The sequence below is a fragment of the Citrus clementina genome, unplaced genomic scaffold (assembly GCF_000493195.1).
Source record: "Citrus clementina cultivar Clemenules unplaced genomic scaffold, Citrus_clementina_v1.0 scaffold_1, whole genome shotgun sequence".
Taxonomy (NCBI): domain Eukaryota; kingdom Viridiplantae; phylum Streptophyta; class Magnoliopsida; order Sapindales; family Rutaceae; genus Citrus; species Citrus x clementina.
This window is the reverse complement of record NW_006263303.1, coordinates 15,472,789-15,497,808: the sequence shown is the minus strand read 5'-3', so window position 1 is coordinate 15,497,808 and position 25,020 is coordinate 15,472,789. Positions and strand designations below refer to the sequence as shown.

The 25,020-nt window shown below is 33.6% G+C and overlaps 1 protein-coding gene and 1 pseudogene across 2 annotated transcripts; both read right to left on the bottom strand.

Annotated features, from left to right (window-relative positions):
* Positions 1 to 2,989: 2,989 nt before the first annotated feature.
* LOC18053884 lies at positions 2,990 to 6,619 on the bottom strand (annotated as a pseudogene).
* Positions 6,620 to 15,829: 9,210 nt separating this feature from the next.
* On the bottom strand, positions 15,830 to 20,025 carry LOC18053883 (elongator complex protein 4). Of its 2 annotated transcripts, none has more exons than XM_006451651.2 (9): positions 19,828 to 20,025; positions 19,230 to 19,404; positions 18,900 to 19,126; positions 18,729 to 18,804; positions 17,990 to 18,146; positions 17,055 to 17,133; positions 16,648 to 16,807; positions 16,477 to 16,568; positions 15,830 to 16,326 (listed from the first exon to the last, which is right to left on the bottom strand). In XM_006451651.2, exons 2-9 carry the CDS (start codon positions 19,360 to 19,362, stop codon positions 16,159 to 16,161), a joined length of 1,092 nt encoding a protein of 363 aa, XP_006451714.2. In that variant the 5' UTR covers positions 19,363 to 19,404; positions 19,828 to 20,025; the 3' UTR covers positions 15,830 to 16,158. The 2 variants fall into 2 exon arrangements, with proteins under 2 accessions (XP_006451714.2, XP_024034440.1); XM_024178672.1 differs by having other exon boundaries at positions 19,230 to 19,394.
* Positions 20,026 to 25,020: the final 4,995 nt, after the last annotated feature.

Here is a 25,020-nt window from a genome sequence, read left to right as displayed (position 1 = left end):
AATGTATTTTTTTTTCTTTTAGGTTGTTTATCCTCATTTTCTCTTTGGTGTCAAAGCTGATTAAATCAATTAGACATTGATGAACTTTATTATGAATTTGATTAACTGTAAGTGGCCAATACGTTAATCTGTACTTTTTTGGTACTCATCTTAATGTAATCGGTGTTTTAGGTGATGTTAGTGGCTTTTGAAAATGTACTATCAGTGTCATTTTTTTTTCATGGATTAATTGTTTTTCTAGTGATGATGGGTTGGTGATTGGATATTGTAAAGGATTTATGAGATATTGTTACAAATTTAATTCACCATGTATTTTGATGATGCTATTTGTTGGATTTGATTCCCCATGCATTTTGATGATGCTATTTGTTGGGAGTTTCAAGTGATTGAAATTTCTAGTGTTTGATGATATCTGTATTTGATTTTTTTATGAATTTGAATGTAATTTTTATTTCGGTAAATTCAAGTTTTACAATGTGGTATTTGCTATTTTTATTTCAAAATTTTGAAATTTAAATAATAAGCAATATTATCATAATTTCAAAATTAGAAAATAATAATTTTATTTTTTAAACCTTAAGCCTCATGACATAGAAAGCAAATCATTAATATATGACAGGCTTTGAAGAAACCCATCAAATTCAAAACAATTTAGATTACTTGCTAAAATTTCTAATTAATTTCCGAAAGACTTGTGAAACAACGTCGCTTGTACGTTCGTGACACGTGTGATAGATGCGCACTATCATGGGAATATATGATAGATAAAATACTATCCTGAATTTATCACATGGGCTAAAATAACAAAATACTGTCCTGAATTTATCACATGGGCTATAATAACAAATAAAAATTATGTTATAAGGGATGTGGAATGACAGATATTTTCTGCCATGGTAGTCCATTTTTCAAGTAGATATTTATCAACTTTATTAGTAATGTTAATTAACCAACGAAGTTTGTTTGTTATGTTTGATCATTAATTTTTTTGTCACAATTAATTCAATAAATTATTTGTGGAATGATTATTTTTCTTTGTAAATTTATTTTACCACTCCATAACATTGAAACTGATCATTAGAGCATTTACTAACTTATGAGCAAATAAGTAATTAACAAAGAAAGCATGACATTCATCTTGGGCTAACTTAGGTAGCGTTTGTTTTTTTATTTGATATATGAATGGGTCTGAATGTTACTGAAGTTTAAATTGATCTGAATACATATGTCAAAATAAAAATAAACTCAAAATATCTTACATCTAATATTTTTACAGTTATGATCTCGAAAGTGATATATATACTTGAAGTTTAAATATGTATATATTTACGGTGTTATATAGCACAATATCTTTTATGTATTATAAATATTTATAAGGTCTTATAAAAAAAATATTTATAAGGTAAGCATTTGGTATATAATTGACAAAAATTATTTTGGTAAAATTATTTTTTATAATTTAACATAATATTTATAAAAAAAAAGTGTTATCTAATAATAAAAGAATTTTCTTAAAATTCAAATTGAATGTTTGTTTAAGTATTTAATACCTAGTAAAACTTGAGATTGAGGGAAATTCTAATATGATTGAATAGTTAGTAGGAAATAAATACATTTAATGAGGTGTCTGTGAGAAAAAAAAGATGATTTCTGTTCAGACATTTTATCATTCATACAACAGAAAAAAATTTATTTTTTCCGTTTAGATAAATATGTCTTATAATAAGACTTCAGATATAAAAATAAACAAATCAAAATATCAAAACATCTTAATTAAGCTAAATTAAAATTTTAGAAGTAAAAACAAACAACCTTTTAAATTACAACATCAAATAGAATGTCAATTAAATGGGATGGTTTTTAACAAGTCTAATCATCTTTTATTTAGTAGTATTTGCTTACTAAAATGCAATAATATTGGTTTAATTTAAAAGTCTTACTGGGTCAAATTTTGACTGGGCTTGAGCCATTTATGTTGGGAGGTAGGAAGACTATAATCCTTGTACCCCGGTCAAAATTGAGATTTGGCTTAATAAAAACAAGGGTCACGCATTCTTGATTCATCACATTTTATTTTCACCAAATATGATTTTTGAACCCCATAAACTTTTTAAAGCAGAACATTGTAAAACCGACGTAAAATCTTCAATAAGAATTAAGGGACGGCTAAAGTTAACCAATGCAAGGTGTTTGATAAATACTGCAAAATGTTTCATGATTTGTCTCAATCAGAATACTGCCCCAGATCATTCTTCACATCAGGCAGGCGATTTGTAAAGATGTAATTTATTATCCGCAACAGGAATAGTCTAGACTCGAGAGCATTAATGGATAGGCACAAGCCAGAATGAAGAGAAATGAATATCTGTATCACCAAGGAGAAACCACATCCACCATTGGATCAATTCATTCCAAGACATCAGATTAAGTGAGTGCTAAGAAATGTATCGGATTCTGCTTGAAGAGCAATAAAACTCTTTGTATATTGATCAATTTGTTAAAAATTAATGAAAACGAGTGATGCATTCATAGTCTTTCAAGTTAGCTGCATTGTTTTCACTTATTTTGATGCCAATTAATTCAGTTGACAGAATTTCTTGAGTGGAAAACAACAGGTTTGGTTCGAAGCGACTTACATGGGTGGGAAGGAAATTGAGTTGCCATTAAACTATAAATTAAAACGCAAAATTTTCATGGTCATGAGGCTATATTTTTTCCAGTAAAGCTTTTACTTTGGAAATTTATCAATTTGGCCATAACATACACAGATGTGGACAGAACTAGCAAAACAGAGAAAACTTTTAACAGTAATCATCTCTATTTCTTAATCAAAGTCATTAGTAGGGAAGAAAGAAGAGCAAGATCATATCACTTATTAAAAAATTCGTTGTTACATAAGGTGACATATGTGAACTTATAACCATCGCTGAAAGATAAAATATCGTGGTACCGAACACCAAAAATCGATTCTTATTTTTTCTTAATGACCTTAGAGAGGTTGTGAGGGTGTGATTCTGATTTGGTGATTGCTGCTATCCACAGGAAGCTGTTTAGAAGCATCTGCTAAGGCTGCAACTGCTGCCGCTGCTGTCATGGTTTGATAATGAGAAGGCAACGGGGAAGCTTGATGTTCAGTGTAGTAAACTTGTTCATGAGATACAGGATTAGCATACTCATAGCCATAGTTAGCAATAGCAGCAGAAGCAACAGCAATGGAATGTGATGGATGCTGCATTTGAGAATATCCAACAAATTGTTGCTGAATTTGATTAGCAGGAATTTGAGAGTAACCGAGATATTGTTGCTGCATTTCGGGTTTAGGTTGAGTAGCTGTCTTCGGGGGGTAAATTGGAGGAGTCCCCTCTTTGTACACTGCAGTTAGTGCGCGGCTTGAGGCTGCCACATTATTGGCTTCAGCTATGTTTGGTTGCATGGACGCGTATGGCGCCTGAGTTTGGGCAGGGGACATTACATAGACCGGGTATTGTTGATCAATTGGGCGATGGTGAAGGATTTGCTGCTGTGGAGAAGCATACACTGGATAGTAAGATGAAATTGGCACTGGAGTTGTGGCCTGGTGGGGAATATAATGCATGCTTGCATGAACATAGTGTTGTTGTTGAGGCTGCTGCTGCTGTTGCTGATCCATTTGAGCCGACGAAACATACCCGGAATCTGGAGTTTGAGGGCTCGGAATTGGAATATTGCTTCCCGTGGTTGGGCTATTGGGACCTCTGTTCTCTCCAGATGCACCACCATCTTGATCTTGTTGGTAACTAGGCTTTGAAAGAGAACTCGCAGCAGATGCAATGCTGCTGTCACTGTAAAATTTCATGTTTCAAATAATTACTTCTCTTAAAAATTACAACTCTGATTCGAACTATCAAGATCCAAGAGAAAGAATTATACAAAATGAAGATGTATTACCTGGCAACAGAATCAGGAGAAGGCACATTGTAAGCTGCACAAGCTCTGTATTGCACTGTCTGTAAAGGCAAAGGAGGTTTCCTTAGTCGACCTGCAGGAACGCCGTGATCCGATCTCTCATCATCTGAGAGAACCCTGCTTGTGTTTTCAGTTGGCAGAGCAACAGGCATTGGAGGCAGAGCAGTGGCAACAGCCGTAGGCATCAGAGGAGGAGCCCCGGAAAAAACAACTCCTCCCTCTTCCTGCTGCTGTTGCTTCCGCAAACCGCTATGAGCAAAACTCATCTGCGCAAATTGCTCCTCTATGGCCCCATTCCTCTGATCCTCAGCACGAACACGAATAGGTGGCAAGTTTGACATTGAAGGCGACGAGGAAGACGAGCCAAATGAGGAAGAATTCTCGACCAGAGGTGAATCAGGCAAAGAACATTGCACCTGCTTGTTGTGATCATGATCGGCCTCTGGTTGAGCGCCCTCCAAGTCATTTTCACTATCAAGATTCAGTAAGCATTCCATTGTTGTATCAGAGTGGCCTCTAGGAAGCAACCCAGAACCATTTAGAGCATCTACATGTTGGGAAAATATGCTCTTTAAAAGCATATGTGTTTATTTAATTGTAATAAACTATTTTTCTGATTAATAAAATAAATAAGGTATTTTATTCAAATATCTTAATTGCATTAATACTTGTATTAAAGTCCATTTAATCATATTATATGTATTTATGTGATCACCATGTGGATTCACAGAAGACATAAATACAAGTTATCTTATGATTAAATAAATTTAGTTCGCAGTTGATAAATAAAGTTGGGCACTTTATTTAGGTATAGACTGTAATAAATTCATTGAATGATTTGTCTTAATCATGTATGAATTTATTGATGTAGTACGACTACATTGAACAGGATCACATATGAGATTTAATTCACTTTGTAATAATTGTCAGACTTATTAAATCTCATAGGCGTTGATTTTACTGTAATCTTAATCTTGAGTTAATTATGATTTCATGATTGTAATTGTTATTCCATTTGAGTTACCAATGGGCACGACACATCCTTGTGGTCAAGATTACCCGGTATCTTGGTGGGAGCAATTATGAGTATTGGAGTTATAGATTAACAATATAGAATTTGTACAACACATCTCTTGATGGGTTTTCAGCACTTGATCATAGAATTCTCTAGCCAGAGTGTGTCAACATATTTAATATGTTGAAAATGATCATTAGAGAAAACCAGTAAGGATCAAGGAATAAGATGTTATTAAATTGATTGGACAGTTGAGATATCAATTTAATTAACGATGTGGTACAAAAGATTGTGCAGTAAAGAAATCAATGTGGCTTGGGACGAATTATTATTCGAGCATACAATTATGGAAGTCAGTTCCAATCTTTTAGTGGAGTAGATTTGGAATTAAATAATTGGGCTAGTTTAATTACAGACCTAATTATTGTAGCCACTATTGTACGTTCCCAAATGATCCCCGGGTTAGCTCATTTAATTGACTGCACCACTACTGGACTAATAAGTAAGATAACTAGCTATTTGGGTCAAAAGCCTAAATATATCATTTAGTGGGAGGCTCTATTTAATTAGCTTTTGTATAAGGGACCTTATGTTATTTTACAAGGTGGGTCCCCTATTGAAAAAGAAAATAACGTGAGTTTTATTTAGGGCATTATTTAGAGCCTAGGGTTTTCACTAAAGGGTGATATAAAAAGCTTATTTTCTCTAAAGAAAAGGGCGAAGCCACTTTATACAGATCAAAGAAAAAGATTTTTCTCTCCATTGTTGAGAGAAAAATTTTCTCGTGCTAGTTGCTTTGGTAGTGATAAAGGCGCCCACACGTCAAGTGCAGATCGAACCTGAGTCATAACCTGGAAGATCATTGGTGACAGCTCGTGATCTAATACGTGTGGTGGTGACGGATCGTGATCTAACAGGAGTGGTGGTGGCGGATCGTGATCTAGGAGCCTAAATCACTTCAGCGGAAAAAGCCAACTCGGATTTTCAAGGTACGATTTCTAGCATACGAATTCTTATATATTATATGAGAGCGATCTTCAAAAGGTTTTATAAAAAAAAATTTAAAACCGGATTTTTTACCAACACTACAAACCATGTTTCAGATTTGGCATCATCAAGAAACGATCCCATTGAAGCTGCGGTTTGAGGCATGTTGATGAAAAGAAACAAGCGGATACGTGATGAGGTTTGCAATGCAGAAGCTGATGTTGCCATTAAATGATCATACTCTTCAATCATGTTCTCAAGATCTTCATCAGTGGTGATGGAAACAAGAGAGTCGAGGTCTTCATTAGGAAGTTGATATTTTAACGTGAAGGACCGGCCATTGACAAGAGAGCGGGAGAGACGGGAGCAGAGGGACTAAAGAGAGGAGTGGCGGTCAACGACAACGAGGCGGGTCTCGCCGGAGACATAGCAGAGGGATTTGTCGTGCGGGCGGGGAATGATGTGGCCACCGTAGCTACACATGAGGCGCAGCTTGGCACCAGGGACTTCCGGTAGAGGGTTGTTGTCATCATAAGTGTTAGCATTGCGGGAGCGGGGGGAGGACTCGACGGAGTCCGGGTAGGTGAGATAGGTACTGGTTGGGCCAGGGGCTGCCACGGTGGCTGTGGTGGTGGGAGCAGTGGAGAGGGAAGGAAGAGGTGGTGGATCCATGAGGGTTGAGGAACTTTTGAGTTTTGCTTTTGACTTTTGAGTTTGTGTTGTGGCTTTTGGAGTTTATTGGAAGTCATGTCAATTGGAATAGTTGACGCTTTTATTCTTCTGTTTTCAGAGGAAAAACCACATTGTTGTAACTTCTCCACTCTCTTTCTTTTTTCAAAGAGGAGTAAGTGATGCTTAATATTTGGAATTTAGGAGGAAAATTTGGTTCTTTGTGGCCTGTTTGATTGAAAAATATGATAGATGATGATCTCATTACACATGCTCTGAGCTCTTCTGCCTCTACTTGCAGTTTATCTATTTTGCCTCTTTCGTACTATGCGTAAAGGTGTAATTTGCGTATATAGATGTGTAAATTCAGCTAAGAGATTAATTTTTTAGGTTGATGACTCCAATTGAGAAAACTGCATCAAAGCTAGAGTATATTCAAATTATACTATTATTTATTTCTTAGAATATGTATCTTGAAATGATGGTCATATCAAATTATACGATTATTTACTTTTTTAGATTATATACCTTGAGATCATGGTCATATTACTTAAATTTGCTATAAATTGCTTATGAACAGCAAGCCCAGCATAAATCACAAAAATGCTTTATAAAAGATAACAACTTGAATAATATGAATACAAGCTTAGGTTCATTTATATACAGAGAACAAGAGAAAGAAACAGCTGGCCTAAGGGGTAAGATTTGTAAATGAACAAATAACAGCCTGTGAATAAGACAAATATTAGCCAATCATTTTCAGCTTCTAGAAACGTAATCCTTGCATGCTTATTTGCTGAGATTCTTCAGTAGCTCCATTTTGCTAGCTCAGTAAATCTTCTGCATATTCTGATTGCAAATGAGTGTAGCTGAGATGACATGCCAGCTTGTCATCAGAGTCAGCTGTTGAATTCTCACAGCTGCTACTTTCAATACCCTCTCTCAAACACAAGGTCTTATCAAAGACATTGAGTTTGCTTCTGAAGTAGTCAAACTTATAGTATGGTAGAGGCTTAGTTCGAACATCTGCAGTTTGATCCTTGCTGGCAACATAGCTAATTTCAATTTCACCTTTTATAACTTTGTCTCTGATGAAGTGAAGATCAATCTCGAAATGTTTGGTTCTCAAATGGTATATAGGATTGGCAGCTATGCCTGCTGCACTGGTACTGTCACTTAGAATCACTGGAGTTCCTTGAACCTTTAACTCAAGCTCAGCAAGTAATGAACTAATCCATGTAATTTCAGCACTGCATAGAGCCATAGCTCTGTATTCAGATTCTGCAGTAGATCTAGCTACCACACCTTGTTTTCTTGAACTCCAAGCGACCAAGTTATTACCCAAATATACATAATAGCCACTGATTGACCTCCTGTCATCTGGATCACTAGCCCAATCTGCATCAGTATAGGCAATAAGATCAAAATATTCAAACTTTTTAATCCTTAGGCACATGTTCATTATATTCTTAAGATACCTCAGCACCCTTTTACATGTTATCCAATGTGACTGTCTTGGATCTGACATAAACTGACTAAGCTTGTTCACAGAGAATGCATGCTCAGGTCTGGTAAGCACTGCATATTGTAGGCTTCCTATGACACTTCTATAAAGTGTAAGGTCATGAAACTTGGCTCCCTCATTTCTTTTTAGCTTCTCTGAAGTGCTGAAATGAGTTTCTATGCCTTTGCAGTCAGCCATTCCTGCTTTTATCAGCAGATCTTGAACATATTTAGTTTGAGAAAGTAGGATGGTATCTTGATTTCTGGTAACTTGTATTCCAAGAAAGAAATTTAAGTTACCTAAATCCTTTAAGGCAAAGGTTTTGCTCAATTTCACTATCACTTCTTCAACATCCTTGCTGTTGCTTCCAGTGATTATTATGTCATCAACATAGATGAGCATAATAATTACATCTGATTTTGTTCTTCTAAAAAATAATGATGTGTCACACTTAGAATTTTCGAAATCCCAAGAGTATAAAGCACTCTTCAGCTTGTCAAACCAGGCTCTTGGAGCTTGTCTTAGTCTATACAGTGCTTTGTTCAGCTTGCATATGTAGTTTGGCTTGCTTTTGTTTTCAAATCCTTCAGGCTGTGGCATGTACACTTCCTTAGTCAAGTCTCCATTTAAAAATGCATTGTTTATGTCCACTTGCCTCAGCATCCAGTTGTTATTCACTGCCAAAGTCAGAATAATTCTAATTGTTGCAGCCTTAACTACAGGGCTAAAGGTTTTCTTGAAGTCAACACCTGGTGTTTGCAGGAATCCTTTAGCAACAAGTCTGGCCTTGTACTTGTTAGTGGTACCATTAGGATTTTCTTTAATTTTGTACACCTACTTGTTTCCAACCAACTTATAATTTTGACTATTAGGTATCAAGGTCCAGGTTCTATTTTTCATCAGGGCATCATACTCATCTACCATTACTTCTTTCCATTTCGGTTCCTTTAAGGCCTCACAGGTGTTTTTGGGAAGCGAGGACTGTATTTGGGTAGATATTTGGTATAGTTTTGGTTTGAAGATCCCTACTTTAGATCTTGTTATCATAGGATGTGATGGCCAGGTTTTTTGTTCACCAAGGTTTTGAGTTTTTGGTTCTGTGGCTGGGAGTGGATTTGGAATGTCTTCTGGAATGTGTAACAAAAGTTGGTGAGGTGAATTGTTACCTGATAATGTGTTAGTCTCCAAGGTCTGTTGTGCTTCATCTTGTATAAGATTTTGGGGAAGTTCTATATTTCCAGCAATGTCTTGAGAGTGACTGTGTACAGCTGCTGGCTGTATGAGATTGTTAGGGCTGTTGACAAGGAAAGACAACTTGAAACTTTTCAGAGAGAGTAGTAAAATCACTTTCATTCATGGACTCCTTTATGTTAAAACTTAGATCACTTGAGAAAGGAAAAGAATTTTCATTAAACCTCACCTCACACTAGCTGAAATGTAAATCCTGCCAGACTGACTCATGCATACATATCCTTTGTGAGCAAGACTTACTCCTAACAAGACACATTTAGAGGTGTGAAAATCGAATTTGTGCTTGTTATAGGGTCTCAGGTAAGGAAAGCACTCACAGCCAAACACTTTAATTTGAGAGTAATCTGGTTTAGAAGAGTACAGCAATTCAAAAGGTGTTTTAATCCCAACTACAGGTGATACCAGTCTGTTAATGATGTATACAACATATGTAAAAGCTTCTTGCCAATATGTCAATGGCATTTTAGCTTGGGCTAGTAGTGTGAGTCTAGTTTCCACAATGTGTCTATGTTTCCTCTCAATTTTGCCATTTTGTTCATGTAAGTAAGGGCAAGAATGTCTTAGAGCTATTCCCTCTCTTTTAAGATATGGTTCAAAGGCTTTGAATTCTCCCCCCATGTCAGTTTGCAGTGCTTTGATTTTCAAGTTTAGTTGATTTTCTATTTGCCTTTTGAAAGCAATGAATGTGTCAAGAGCTTGAGATTTTGTTGTTATAGGGAAGAGTCATGTGTATCTGGATTTGTCATCGACAAAAGATATATAATATCTATATCCTTTTGTTGAGGGGATTGGTGCTAGTCCCTATAGGTCTGTATGGATCAATTCTAAGGCTGTTTTTGTTCTGGTTTTAGTGTTCTTGAATTGCCTTTTTGATTGCTTTCCATATTGGCATGCACAACAAAATGAAGGGATGATATTTTTATTTATCCTTAATTGGACATCGCACTCTTCTTCGTTATTTCGGTTATGATTCGAGGAGCACATCTTCACCACCTTCTTAGTTTTTGAGTCTCATATTCTCACATACATTTAATATTTTGTTTCTCTATGTGTTGTTATTTATATTTTGGTATACATTGCTACTTCTCTGTGATTTTGATGATGGATTGTTTTTGTGATATTCTTAATGTTGGATGATTAGATGTTGGATGATTATGTGTTGGATGATGGAGTTGTTGGTATATGGATACTTGTTAATATATTTGGAAGTGTTTTAATCTCCTTTTGTATTAGCGGATTTGTTCCACTTTAAAGGGAAATTCTACCAAAATTTTTGCTCGCCTAATCTGGGTAATTTCATTCTCACCTCTATGCTTTACTTTTTTCTTTTTCTCTCTTTTATTTTTTATGATGAAGGGGGAGAGATTATGTTAATGCGCCTGTATATTGATAAAGGGGGAGATAGTGATTAATAAGAATAAAATTCACTTTTGAAATGGATTTTGTTTTTAAATGGTTTTTTTAAATGAATTTTTAAAAAAATGCTCCTTGAGCAAAAATTTGTTTATTGGACATATTTTTAAATTGGTCATACATTTAGGGGGAGCATATATTAAGGGGGAGCAAAATATTGAATGAAGTTTATCATCATAAAAAAAGGGGAGAATGTTAACATGAATATGTTCATAATATTGATTTTGATGATAAAAAATTTTAAATGTTTTTTATTAAAATATTAGAGCTATCCATTAATAAACGAAAGTCTTATAATCATTCCAATTATATTAATAAAAGTTGGATAACTGTTAAATTTCAAATTGGAAAATGATTCTCTACAATATCTGGCTAAAATCGTGACTCTGAAAATAAACGGTTAACCGTTTTCTTTTAAACGATTAACCGATTAAAACTAGAGAGTAAAAAAAAAAATTACTTAAGCTCTAACCGATTAAGAAAAACGGAAAACAAAACACGCTTGGAAGGCTACTGGAATTAAACGGCAAACCGTTTATTGAAACGATTAATCGATAAAATCCAGAATGCAAGATTGTATTCATCTGGCACCGTTTAATAGAAACGGATAAGGCTAATTTGTTTTGCAGGTTACTGGAAACAAACTGTGAACAGTTAATGTCAAACGGTTAACCGAAAAATTATAGAAAAGTCATTTCATGCAAATCTTTAACTGTTTAGTGTAAACGGATAGCTTAAGTTTATCTTGCAGGTCTTTGGAATTTAACGGCGAAAGGGTAAGCCTAAATAGCAAACCGTTTATTTGAAATTTAGCCCAACGGTAACTTTGACCAGCCTAAACGGTTAACGGCGAACCGTTTCCGGGTAGACAGTTTGTAACGGCTAGTTTTTCAGCTCCAACTATAAATAAGCTCATTCAAATTCAAACAAGGTTGATCACAACACTACCATTAAGCTTATATTCGAGAATACAATCTTCATAGAGCTTTAAACACATTTCTTGCTTCATCTATTCACACATTGAGCATTGATTTGTAATCTTAAATATTGTGTAAGAGAAAAATAATTTGTAATCTTTTACTTTGAGTGATTGAAAGTGTTGGGATACACTTGGGTTAAAAGACTGGGGATAATCTCTTGTTGTAAAGGTTCATTGACACCTTGGAAGTCAAGCGTAAGCTTTTGAAGTCTTAGAGACTTGCTTAGTGAAATCCTCAAACCCGGAAAGCTTGGAGGCGGAGGCGTAGACGTAGGCGAGGTTGGCTGAACCACGTAAAAATCTTCGTGTTTGAATCTCTCTTCCCTTATCTTTTTATATTGTGATTGATTTAATTGTTATTGCTTTAAATTCGTTTTAAATTTGCATGGTATTTTGTTTTAGAATTGAATAATTTTTAGAATCCTAATTCACCTCCCCTCTTGAGTTGCATAACTAGAATTTCACTAAGTCTGTCACTAAGGCAAACTCCTCCAATGAAATTCGAATATTTTTACGTCTAATCCTAAACCACATTGCATTCTTATCTAATTTCACTTCCCTCAATAATATGCTGTGGAGTAACTGAGCAAAAAACTCCAACTCTTTCACATCCAAAAAATTATCAAAGTAAGAATGCCTAAAAATATTTATCTGCTCCTCAGAGAGTATATTTTTATTGTCCTCCACTGCATCTGGCGATGATCGGCTTGAAATCTTTGCTTTGAAGTTTTCAGATTCCTTGATTTTCGATTCCATTTGCATAAATACAAAAAAAAATTAAATTATAATATAAAATGATTGAAAAGTTGCATAATAATATATTTTAGACTAATCATAAAAATTATACGACATACCAGTCGAGTAAAGCATTCATCACACGACTATAGTCGGGTATCAGGCGGGTAAAAAATTCTTTACATGACCACAGCCAGGTAAATACAAAGTAAATGATTCTTTGCATCGAGAGAAAATATAGAGTAATGAATGCTAGTTAAAATGTCACCACAACGAAAACCATATTTTCTAAGAAGTTCCAAGAGCTAGCACATACTCTTAAAATACATGGAGGGAAAATGGAGTATTTGAAACCACATCACAGCCAAACATCAGAAAGACGAAGATTTGAAAGGGAAAAAGGTTTGGTACCTCTTCGATTAACAACTACGAAAGCTTCAGTACATCTACTTCTATACCAACAACACGTGTGACATAAGAAGCCTAGGAAAAAGAATATGAGAATGAGATAATGTAGACAAAAATATCTTTTGCTGTATTTTTTTAAAATTAAAAGGAACACCTTTAACAGGCGGATTCTACATATTATTGATTGGTTATAATGTGTAAATTTTTATTATAATATACAATTTCTCGTATCGACCTAAACCGTAAAATAAAATAATGTTTGTATAATGGAGGCTAACAACAGGCAGCACACACATGTTCTACAATTATGTATTTTGACATTAATTTGTATCTAATTAACTAATCTCACTTTGTTTTAATTAGTATATTTTGACATTTATTCTTTGCCAACTAATATTCAAGAGTTTTTCAACATAAATCAAGCTCATAAAGAAGCTGAAAAAGAGCAGTGACATTGGTAGCTGAGAGTTTTACTTCTCAAGAGTATGATGTCTATATGCCTTCTTTTCTCAACCTCAACGCCATTATTGATTATCATAACATAATCATCACCTCCATCATTTTTCCCCTTTCAGTTTTGTGTGCTTGTCAAAATGTGCTTGCTTTATTGATTCTTTTTTTCCTATGCCAATGCCCTTTATCTGTTAATTTAAATCTTTTTTAAAATCTTCTTTAAAATTTTATATTTTATTTTCTACATTGGTGGAAAGTACTATCCACATTTCATTCTTAAACTCTTTGGGCCTTCATTGGAAAATTTTCTATTAGGCAAAAACAACATTTCTAAATCACTCTCCCTAATATGTCATACATTTAAGAAAATATATTAAATAACTGTAAGCTTATACACAAGTACAACAAAGTCATATTTCAATTTTCTTATAAATTAATAAACAATCAACTAATAAAGTCATTCACTTGCAAAAATGAAGTATAAATAATGATAAAACTACTAACTTGAAACAATACCCAACTGATGAGCGCAGCTTCAGCTATAGGATCATTCATATCTCCTGTCTCTCGCGGCTCCAAAATTTTCTTCCATTTTCATTTCTTTTCCCAATTTCTCTCAAACCAAACAATCATCTTCCCTTGCCTGTCGCAAAACAAACCCAAACCCTCCAACCTGCTGTTGGTTATATTGCACAACAACTTCACTTCTATATGTTTCAACCGAATTCAGTTTGTATGAATTGAGGGAATTTGGCTGTTGTGTATGCTGGTCGTGAATGATGATTTGGGAGAATTTGGGCGTTGTGTATGCTGGTCGTGAATGATGAATTGGGAGAATTTGGGAGTTGTGTATGGTGAATGATGAATTGGGCGCTATGTCGTGAATGATTTTAAAAAATTAATTTTTTAATTAGAATAATTTAGTACTTGCACATAAAAAAAGGTATATATAGAAAAATTTGAAGTATGAGGGTGTATCTGAATAAAAAAACATATTTTAAGAGTATAGCAAGGACAAATCCCTGCTTCACCTATTCATTTTTCAGTTACATTGGGCAGTGCTGAAGCTGCTAGGACATGTAGGATTAGCAACAAGATAAGTAGGCAAAAAAGCCTCCACTAGAGCAATGCAATCAAGAAAATGACTTTGACTACTGCAAAGAAGACCAGCTTTATAGCATTTACAAATGTTCACCCCTAAGTGGCAAGACACACAATGGCAACATTAACACTTGACAGCTTTGAGGAAAACTGGGATGACGAGGCCCACCTAAGTGTGACAACTAATATTACTTAGATGATGAACCGGTTAGTGGTGCCATTGTCAACTCAGTAGTATAAAAAAGGCAGCAGATGAGATGATTGAACTATATTAATATTTATGGAGAAATGGGAAATAGTGTTAAGGTTAAGGAGGTTGATGAGTGTAACTCCACAATGGCGTGTGATAATCGTGATAATTGATGCTTCCGTGGCCTAACAATATTGTTGATGCTTCAGAAGCTATATGGAAAGCCTTAGAATCCCTAAAAGTGTTTGGGTGAATTGGATATTTACTTGTCGGATGCTTGATGTTCATCTTTACCATATTTTGATAAATTAGTATACTTAAAGACAAAGATAACGACACTATGTAAATTGGTGAAGTGCTCAAACAAACTACTTTTTGGATAATTATACTCAAATGAAATACAATTAGCTCACTATGGTATCAAAGGGAATAATTTGTTGGAACAAGGGTAGCTAGTGGGTAGAATGGTTGAGGGTAAGTATTTGTGGTTAAGAATATTTGGCTAAAGGTGAAGGTAAATGATAGGGATTTTACAAGAGACAGCACTGACTTAAATTTGGGCTTTTTTATTAAGCTTTCAGCTTCTTTGCTAAAATTGGAGAGATGGCCTTGTATTTGTGGGCCATACAACTTTTTAAAATACACACTAGGATCACCCATTTTACTAACCTATTTTGCCTACACGATTTATCAACTTTGATTTTACCACACATTTTAACTACGGCTGACTCAAGTTACCTGGCTAACATATTTACTATATATTACAACTAACTTCCTAGAGTTTTCTTTAGATATTTCTAAAGAATTTTTTGAAGATAATTTTAGAAACCTATGTTCCTGATTGCGAATTATTTTTTCAACATAGTTGTTTTAAAAGAGATCTATACAGTCACTTTTGAAATTAAGGGAGTTTTCATGACAACTTCGCCAAATTGTAAGTTGTCTTTTTCCCTTGCATTGAATGGTATTATTCGCCACATATCTTAAATAAAAGTTTGCTCTAGTTGTTTAATTTATCGTGTAAATAATACGTGTTTTTTTTTCTGCTTCATTTCAACTTGAGTGCGGTTGCTTCCTATTTTTAATTATCTCAAAATTATATTTCTAAGCACAGGTTAGTTCTCTAGTGAATACGAGTATTTTCTGTTCACTTAATTTGAGAAATTCATTTATTATTTGAGACGCACAACTCAATATGTAAAAAATAGCTCTAAACCGTTTCCACTAAATAGATTAAAATCGCTCCGGAATCGAAGCTACAAAAGATAATAGGACTATACTTTTGTATTTAAGTCTACCAAACGCCTCCACAATCACCGGTCCATTTCTTTTGATACCATTCGTAGCTGTTCTATATAGCATTTCTGAGTTAAGGACAGCTGAAGAAATACTCCTGCAGCGAAGACCAATTAAATAGTCCAGCAGCATGGACAGACACTATCGAACTCATGGCGAGATCCGGGTTTCAATCTGAGCTACCTATCATTGAGAAAAAATATGCACTGCAACTAAAAATCAAGGGTCCCAGCCTTGGATGATCCAGAGCAACTACCTGATGTGCCATATGAACTCCCACTTGAGCCATCAACAGGAGCTTGATTGAGACATTCTAAAACCAAGAACCTACGCTTCTGCAACTTTATTGAAAATGTTGTTGCCTCGAGTATCAAAGGCACCTGAAGAATTTTTTTTTTTCACAATGAACAAGATTAACAGATGAAAAATATGATAAACATGTTACCTAGGATTAGCAGGTGTGCTTATTTCAGTACAAGTAGCACTATAGTGGTAAATATAAGATTAGAACAAAGCACACTCCACACTACCTGTGTATTCAAACGAGCTACTCTGTGTACATTAAGAAGGCCAACCATGTCCTGATAACCGGAAAGGAGTTTTGCCAATTCCTTGTCCTCATCTGAAAGAAGAATTTGTTTAGAAGTTTAAAAATACAAGGTCTTTGACGCAGTAATACCAATAAAAAGATGAAATCAAACCTGGGATAGCTGCAACAGAAAGCAGAGTGTCTGCCATGTGCTGCCATCGTTTAGTGGACGAAAGTGAGAGAAGGGAGGGCGGAAAGGTTATAACAACCACTGCATTTGAAGACCGCACCATACCTTTCAGAGATTTAATAAAAGAAAGCATTTCCCAATCCTGTAAAGTAATAAGTTGAGAGTCATAAAAAGGAAAAATCATCAATTCAGTGCAGTACTGCCTTGAAAAATGACAGAAAAAGGTGTAAAAGACAGAAGCCACTTCTTCAAACAACCATTTCTAGAGACGAAAATATTACAAGAAATTTATTGAGTTCCAGCAGAAATAGAAAGTAAACGAAAAACATGGCTGTAACCATACATTTAAGGTGATTATGACCTCAGAGCAAAGTGTAATTGCCACTGACCATGTTGGAATGTTCACATTGTGGAGCACATAATGACTGAATAGCTATACGACCAGCCAATGCACAGCTGCCGTCATTTCTGGAGATGCAACCAAAAAAACATCAATAACATAAGAAAGAATTTGAAGAGGAAAGCAAAAAATGAGAGACAAATAAATAAGACTATCCAAAACACCAGCATTACATAATCAGTCACATAATACCTTAATATAGACTTAATTAAACCACCAACATAGGTTTGAAGTTTTACATTCTAGAAAGAGCTATAAGAAAGATGAAAAGAGACAAATTTAGAGCAAGCGTAAATGTAGTTAAAACATTTTAGGAGCTATAATTATAATCAAGATACTAAAGTAAGTCCATATTAAAACTCAAAATCTAAAAAATTATCTCCAGCATGGTGTTTTATAAAATAACAGAAGACATTGTGATACTGAAATGCGATCAGGACTCATTCAAAAAAGCATTGCTGGAAAAATTTGAGGAAAACAACAGTATCTTTAACATTTCTTGGGTAATAGTTTATTCCCTCGATATATATCTAATATCCACTGAACTATCACTGTGCCAACAACATTATCTATATGATACTATTGTCTGCTTGTATATCATCCATCAATCTATGCAATTTTTCATAATATTACATGAAACATAGCACATTCCCCAAATAAAAAATTCAAATTCTTTGTGATTCAAAAATTCAATTGCCACATTTCTAGTAATAAGAATTTGGGCATGATTTTCCAAATCTATGCTTTACAAATGCTCCGCACCTCACCTCATTCTTTTAGAAGCAGGATGAAGAAGCTAGCTTAACTACCTAAGATCAGAGGTGCAACTGTATGCATGGCTACATGTAGGCATGCGCGCATGTGTGTGACCAAAGAAGTTAATATCCGTATATGACATCTTATCATAAAAGCATTAAAGAATACCTTTGATGTTGAGCTAAAAATGAGGCACAATGCTCCTGAAGAGCAGCAAGATTTTTTGAGTCTTGGATACCAACACAATTTACACGTTGTCTGGTAAAATAGTGCCTCTCCAGTGGCTTTCTCAAGTCAAACTCATTGCAGTAATCTTGCTTATTGTCTGCACCACCATAATGATGAGTCACTATGCTTGCATTTAGCTCACATTAGACCAGAGATGTCTGTTCTATGATGTAAAACAAAGAAATGGATAAAAAATTTCACTTTTCTGGTTCACAAAACTAGATTTCTATTACATTAGCAGCCAGAAGTCACTAATCTGAGAAATGTTCTAACTGCATCCCTTTCAAGTTCCATTTAGTTGGACAAGCAGTAGGAAATGGCTTTTACACTGCATTATAAATGCTAGGGACCATAAACAATTGAAACTAAAGACTGCAACCACTGCCAGATAAACAGCTATTAGACAATGCTCTACATCATAAGGCACAAGAGAAGTTCATTTGCTTACGAGGCAAAATTTCTATATGTAGAAGACAAGGAAAAAAAAATCAATAATTAATTAAATGAAGTGATAATTGCAATAATGCCATTTTAAGTATCCTTTAAATTTAAACAGTGGTAAAATACGCTGCAATTATTTATTGATTGATTCATTTTAACATGAATTTGTGTGTGTATGTACACACACACACACACCATAAATCAAACCAAATTTAAAGAAAATAGCTTTGCACAATACCTCTGTGGCTATCAAAGTTTGGTTGATTTTCACCCATATACTTCTTGTACTGCCAAGCTATCCTCAATCCCTTTTCCTACAATACGTTCATAGATGACATCCATACATTTTAACTCAAACAATAAAAGATAATACAAGTAACAAGAGAAAAAACTTGAAGAAGAAGGTCACCTGTTCTGATTCCCGATCACGAGATTTATCATGTTTCAGAGAGGCAGGACTAGGCAAAGTACCCAAAAAACCTCTGGGGTCCTTGGATGGACTGGCGTAAAGAAGAGGTTGGCCGTGAACAAGCCCTTGTGACATAAAATTCCTTAACAAAAGCATGTGATGAGGTGCTTCTGCATCTTCCATCACCATCACAAGACTTCCTAAAGGGAACCCACCACCAAGTATCTCTAAATATCATGAACGTACAAATAGAAAAAAAAACAGTAAGAAAACTTATAAATTTACTAACATATTACAAATAAATGAAGAGGAAAACAAGTATAATATTACTGTCAAGATCAGCTATCCCAGATGAAACAAACATAGTTCCATTAGGACCACATTTGACTCCAGGGGTTTGAGACGAGGATACAGCCGATAGGTTGCGAGAGAAGCTGCTTAGCCGAGGCTTAGTTGTTGCCATGGCAGCATCAACAGAACACAGCTTTGTCTTGCCTGTAAAATGCTAAAATCATAATTAATAGATTAAATTCTGGTGTCAAAAACTTAAAAGCCATTATTTTTAACCAAGAATAAAAAATGTCGAACAAAAAATGAGCCTTGACAACAGAAAACCCTCATCACAAATTTAACAGCATCATAAGCTATCATGAAAATTCAAGGGATGGGTCAAATGAAAGAGCACATGAAAAACGCACCCCACGAAAAACTGTTTAAAAAAAAGAAGGAAAAAGCAGAAGCCAAAACTAACCAGTAATTCTAGCCAAAAAGAAGCACTAGCCTTGCATAAAAATGAAACAACCTAAGAACACTAAAAATGTAACTTCATATTTTTCACTTTATAAAGGACAGGAACAGATGACAAGCATTGATTCGTTGTTGAAACAAAAGATAAGCACATTATTAAAAAATAAATAAACAAACGCACCCAAGAGTAAATGGTTGACAATCTGCAGCTTAATGATTCAGGCCGCAAAGAGCAGACACGGGGCGGGAGTGATAGAGCAGCAGTTGGCGTCGAGCAACGCCGGTGACGAGCGAGTAGTGCGGCGGAGAGCCGGATTATTTTGGTGATGGGTAGCTGCGGCGGGCGGCCAAACACACAAGGGACTTCTTTTTTATGTGGAGTTTGGGCGGCTTTCATTAAATATATTCCAAAACAAGGTACTTATTTACTAATAGATAATTATGTAGACTTTTTTTTTTTTTTTTTACATTTTATATTGGCTAAAATATTACTACGTACATATTTAATATAATTTATTTAATAATTATAAGTATAAATTTAATTTTATAAATTATTATTAAAATTTTTGTTACATTTAGTTAATTTTTTTTAGTAGAGATTTTGAAAATTAAATAAGTTATTTTATTTCTACTGTTAAAAGCGTAAATTTTAAACTTTTTGGGCTAAAGGTTGAAAAATATTTTTAAATATTAAAATCTCTAAAATATTTTTTTACTTATTGGATAATCTTTTTTTCATTTTTTATAACATAACTCTAAAAACTTCTCTATTAAAATAATTTTATAATTTTTAATAAAATCTCTCATTGACAACCAAATAACTAAGTAATATTTTTACTTACGAAAACTTTATTCATTGACAAGAGATAAATGGGCAGACGATTCCATATGTTGTTAAATGCCTTATTGATTTCATTTTTGTATTTATTGTAATAATTGTGTTGTATTATTATAATACATGACTTTGTTATGTGTGCCTGTTATGTTTTGTGTGAATAGAATGGACAAAACAGCCATTATAGGTTTAGTGGTACAGAGGCAAGAGGAATCACAATGCCTCATTCTATAACGTATGTACAATTGATAAAAAGAGTATCTCGAGTTATTTCTATTAATATTTCTAAATTTTGACACTGTAAGATGTTCAAGCTTAAAACATCTGATCCAATGCTACTTATTCCAATTATGCTAGATGATGATATAGATTATTTTCTAGAGCAAATGATTAGTAGAGCTAAGTTAAAGATCCTTCTTTGTATTACCCAAAGATAAAACAAATTTTGACATCACTTATTGTTGATGTTTACCCTAACTTTGGGTCATATGGCTATCTACAAGAATATATAGAGCCATATGTTGGAGATTAAGGTTTAAGTCCAAATAATTTTGTTGTTGAAGATTAATCAACATCTAAAAATTGTTACTGAAATATAACTTAATGATGGAAGAGGGCCGAATTTGGAAAATGTGAATGCTATTATTCATGATGATTTTATTGCAACAACGATGGTTACTAATCCAATAATAGGGAATGTGGAGCCTACCAATGTGAGTTTCCAGCCCTCTATCCTCTAATAATAGATATATGCCTAGGGCTAATTTGTTTGCATGCAGTAGTTCATTAGATAAGGTCAACACGCATTCAAATAGTAATAACTTGTCATTCATGAAAGTTGTTGATGATACCAATAGGGAAAAAATTGTTTAATTCAAAAGAGGAATTGCAAAAAGTGCTTTCTATTGTAGCGTTGAGGAAAAATTTTGAGTTTAGAACCTTTAAGTTATAAAAGAACATATTTGTTATTACTTGTATTAATGATAATTGTAATTGGCAACTTCGTGCTACAAGTTTGGAAGTTTAAATATGTTTGAAATTAGAAGGTACCATAGCGTCCATACTTGAGCACTTGATGTTGGTACGAGAGATTATCATCGTGCTTCATTCAAACTTATTGGACAAAAGATTTGTTGCAAGTATGATGGCACTTCATCCTCATATATGCCTTATATTAGTCAAGACTTCCAAAAATAGTTTGGATATAAAATAAATTGTAGGCACGCCTCATGATTCATTTAAGTTACTTTATTGATATATAGTAATGTTGGAGAGGAAAAATGTAGGCACCCATATATTTTCTGAAGTCGACAATGCAAATAATTTTAAATATTTTCTTTACGGCAATTGGAAGTTGTATGCATGGATTCATTTCATTAATAAGGTCAGTCATTATAATTGATGGCACGTTTTTTAAGAGAAAATGAAATGAACTTTATTTATCGCGACAACACTTGATGGTAACAATTAATTTTATCTTATTGCATTTGATATTAGTGACAGTGAGAACTATGCCTCATGAGGGTGATTTCTAATGAAGATAAAGAAATTCTGGTAGGTGCAATTGTTAAACTATTTGTAAGGTTTATCGACCGCAACAAATTTAACTACTTTATGAATAAAATACACTAAAGAAAAAGTTGCAAAATATCTTTATGATGCAAGGTATAACAAGTGGGCTCATTCTCATTTGGTTAAATTTTGTCCCACCACGTTATTAGATTGACATACTTTAATTTACCCTTCAAAATTACTGTTATTTTTAACTGTTGATTGATGCTGACTTATAAAAATAATAGAATACCCCTAACCCAGCTAATTAACAGTTTTGTGAGGCTTAACAAGGATAATTTCATTGTGCCCCTTGAGATCTGACATATTCCAAGTTAAATCACAAAAAATAAATTTATTAATGAAAACACCCTATAGAAAAAAATAGTAAAAGACCTTTAAAAATTAAATTAATTTTTACTTATATTTAATTTATAAAAAAAATATAATAATCACAAATTTTATTTACAATATCACCACAAGAAAATTAAAAAAAAAACTAATTTTTACCCTTGAATTTAAATATATTAGGGATATAAATCATTAATCAATTAGTTGACTTTTATCATCCAAAATATCATTTTACCCTTATTTGAAAGACAAATTAATGCATAAAATTTGTTTACATTCCCTAATATAATTCAACAGATTATTAAAAAATAAAAAAAACCTTAACCCTAATCATAATCCCAAATTTTTGTCAGTTTCTTTTTTTTATTAACATCATTTGTTATAAATTTTAATCTTCTTATTTTTTATAGTAATTTTTTATTAAAATCCATTTTAGTATATTTTTCTTCCCAAACACGAAGATAAGGGTAAAATAGTACAATAATTAATAATTTATAAATATTTAAGTATATCCAAAATTTATCATTTTCTTAGAATAATATTTATCATTTTTTATTCATCATTCTTAGGAATCTTGAACTATAACCCCTTTTTAATTTGTGATTAAAATGTTAAAAATGAAAAACTATAATCTTTTAAAATAAATTTTGAAATAAGTTATTGGCAAAAAATAATTTTATTCCTAATTTGGGCTTTGAAATCAAATAAATTAGCAACCCTGCCATCCACTACAATTTATCCTTAACTAAAATTTAAAATTGCAATTCAATTTTTTTTTATTTTCCAAATTCTTTTTTTAATTGTTTGTCTTCATTTTCCTTTTCTTCTTATTTCTTTGTCTTGTACTCTCTATTTTTCTCCTTCATTTCATCTTTGTTTCTTTATCTCATTCTTTGTTCTACTTTCCTTTTTCTTCTCTGCATCAAATCAAATAATTCTCTTCATTAATCAACATTACCATAACCAAAATAACAGAATAAAACAAAAACAAAATCTTAGAAATTAAAAAAAAGGTGAATTTTTTTCTCTCTTCTTCTTTCTCCTTCATCTTCTTTGTTCTCTTCACTACTCATCATCTTCTTCGTTAATTTTTTTTAATTTAACCCTTCTTTCACACATCTAACAACTCCAAAGTCGCTTTCAAATCTGATTTCTATAATCCTAAAAGGAGGCACCGATTTGATCGTGACGGCCAAACTATCACGCTAAGCTTACGGGGCGGATTGGTCCAAGTGGAGCAAGTACTGGTTCTTCTAGTGATTAGCATGCAGCAACTGGACGATCTAGGTCGCATCGCCCGCCAAGCCGGAGATGAGGTAAGCGAGAGAGGGAGGGGCCAAGTGGGAGGGGATCTTAGAAGGGCATGCAAGGCAAGTCAGGTTGGGTTTGTGCGACGGTAGAGCGACGAGAGAAGGATGACGTGGAGTAGAGAGAGATGAGGAGGAGCAGGGAGAAGAATAAAGTGCTGATAGAACAAAGAGCGTAGCTTTGGTTTTGTCCCTTGAAACGGACATTGACGGTAGAGTGGACGGCAGTGCTGACGGAGTCGAATGGTGCATTATTATTAAACGTTCTCTATTATCAGTGAGTTGTGGTATTTGGATTGGAATTACATTGTGCTTGAGAACATGTGTCGTTTTTATATTTTTCTAACATTTCACTTTTATTTATTTTTGGGTTTTGGATTTTGTTGGCAAATGGCAAGTTGGTACCACCGTTGGGTGTTTGTCACTTTATTTAATTCTTATTGTATTAAAAATATTTTTTTAAATTTTCGCTGTGTTGATATTGTTAATAATATTTGTGATTATTATATTTGTTTTATAAATTAAAATATAAGCAAAAATTAATTTGATTTTTTAAAAGTCTTTATTATTTTTCTTTTTATAGGGTTTTTATTAATAAATTTTTTTATCATTTAACTTGAAGTATATAAAAACTTAAGGGGCGAAATGAAATTATCCCTATTAACCCCACAAAACTGTTACTTAGTTAGGGTTGGGGATATTCTCATATTTTTCTAAATCAGCATCAGTCAAATGTTAAAAATAACAGTATTTTGGGAGTATATTGTTGCTTTTATACTTTTAGAGGGTAAATTAAAGTATATCAATCTAATAAGGGGGTAGGATGAAATTTACCCTTCTCATTTTGACAAGTTACATTGCAATATCATGACAACTAACATAGTAGAATCCATGAACTTCATCCTTAAAAATTCATGTAAGTTGCTTAGTCATAAGTTACTAGATTTGATCATTGATAAACTACGAGAATAGTTTTGTGATAGGTAAAAAGAGGTAGCTAGTTATCACATTTGATTTACAAAATAGTCTAAAAAGAAGTTGCTCTAAAAATTAAAAAATTCCAATACATATTAAGCGGTGAACTTAATATGTATGAGTTTATTGTTAAAAATGATTACCATGATGGTCATGTCTACATTTTTTAAGAGACATGTGGCTGTCAGGAATCTCAACACGATTAATTATCTTGTGAACATGCATTAACTTTATTTAGGTTTCGACAAACATTATTTGTATATGATATCTGCTCTCATTGCCATTCCAGTGAAACATGAGTTGCAGCATATGGAGAAATAATCTATCCTATTGGTGTAGATGAAAAATGAGAGGT

What these genes read in the sequence shown, in the direction of transcription:
- LOC18053883 (XM_006451651.2), bottom strand. Translation starts at nt 19,362, where the DNA reads ATGGCAACAACTAAGCCTCGGCTAAGCAGCTTCTCTCGCAACCTATCG. An exon ending in TGGGATAGCTGATCTTGACA is followed by an intron (nt 19,127 to 19,229) that starts GTAATATTATAC and finishes CATGATATTTAG; the next exon opens with AGATACTTGGTGGTGGGTTC. An exon ending in AATGTGAACATTCCAACATG is followed by an intron (nt 16,808 to 17,054) that starts GTCAGTGGCAAT and finishes ATTACTTTACAG; the next exon opens with GATTGGGAAATGCTTTCTTT.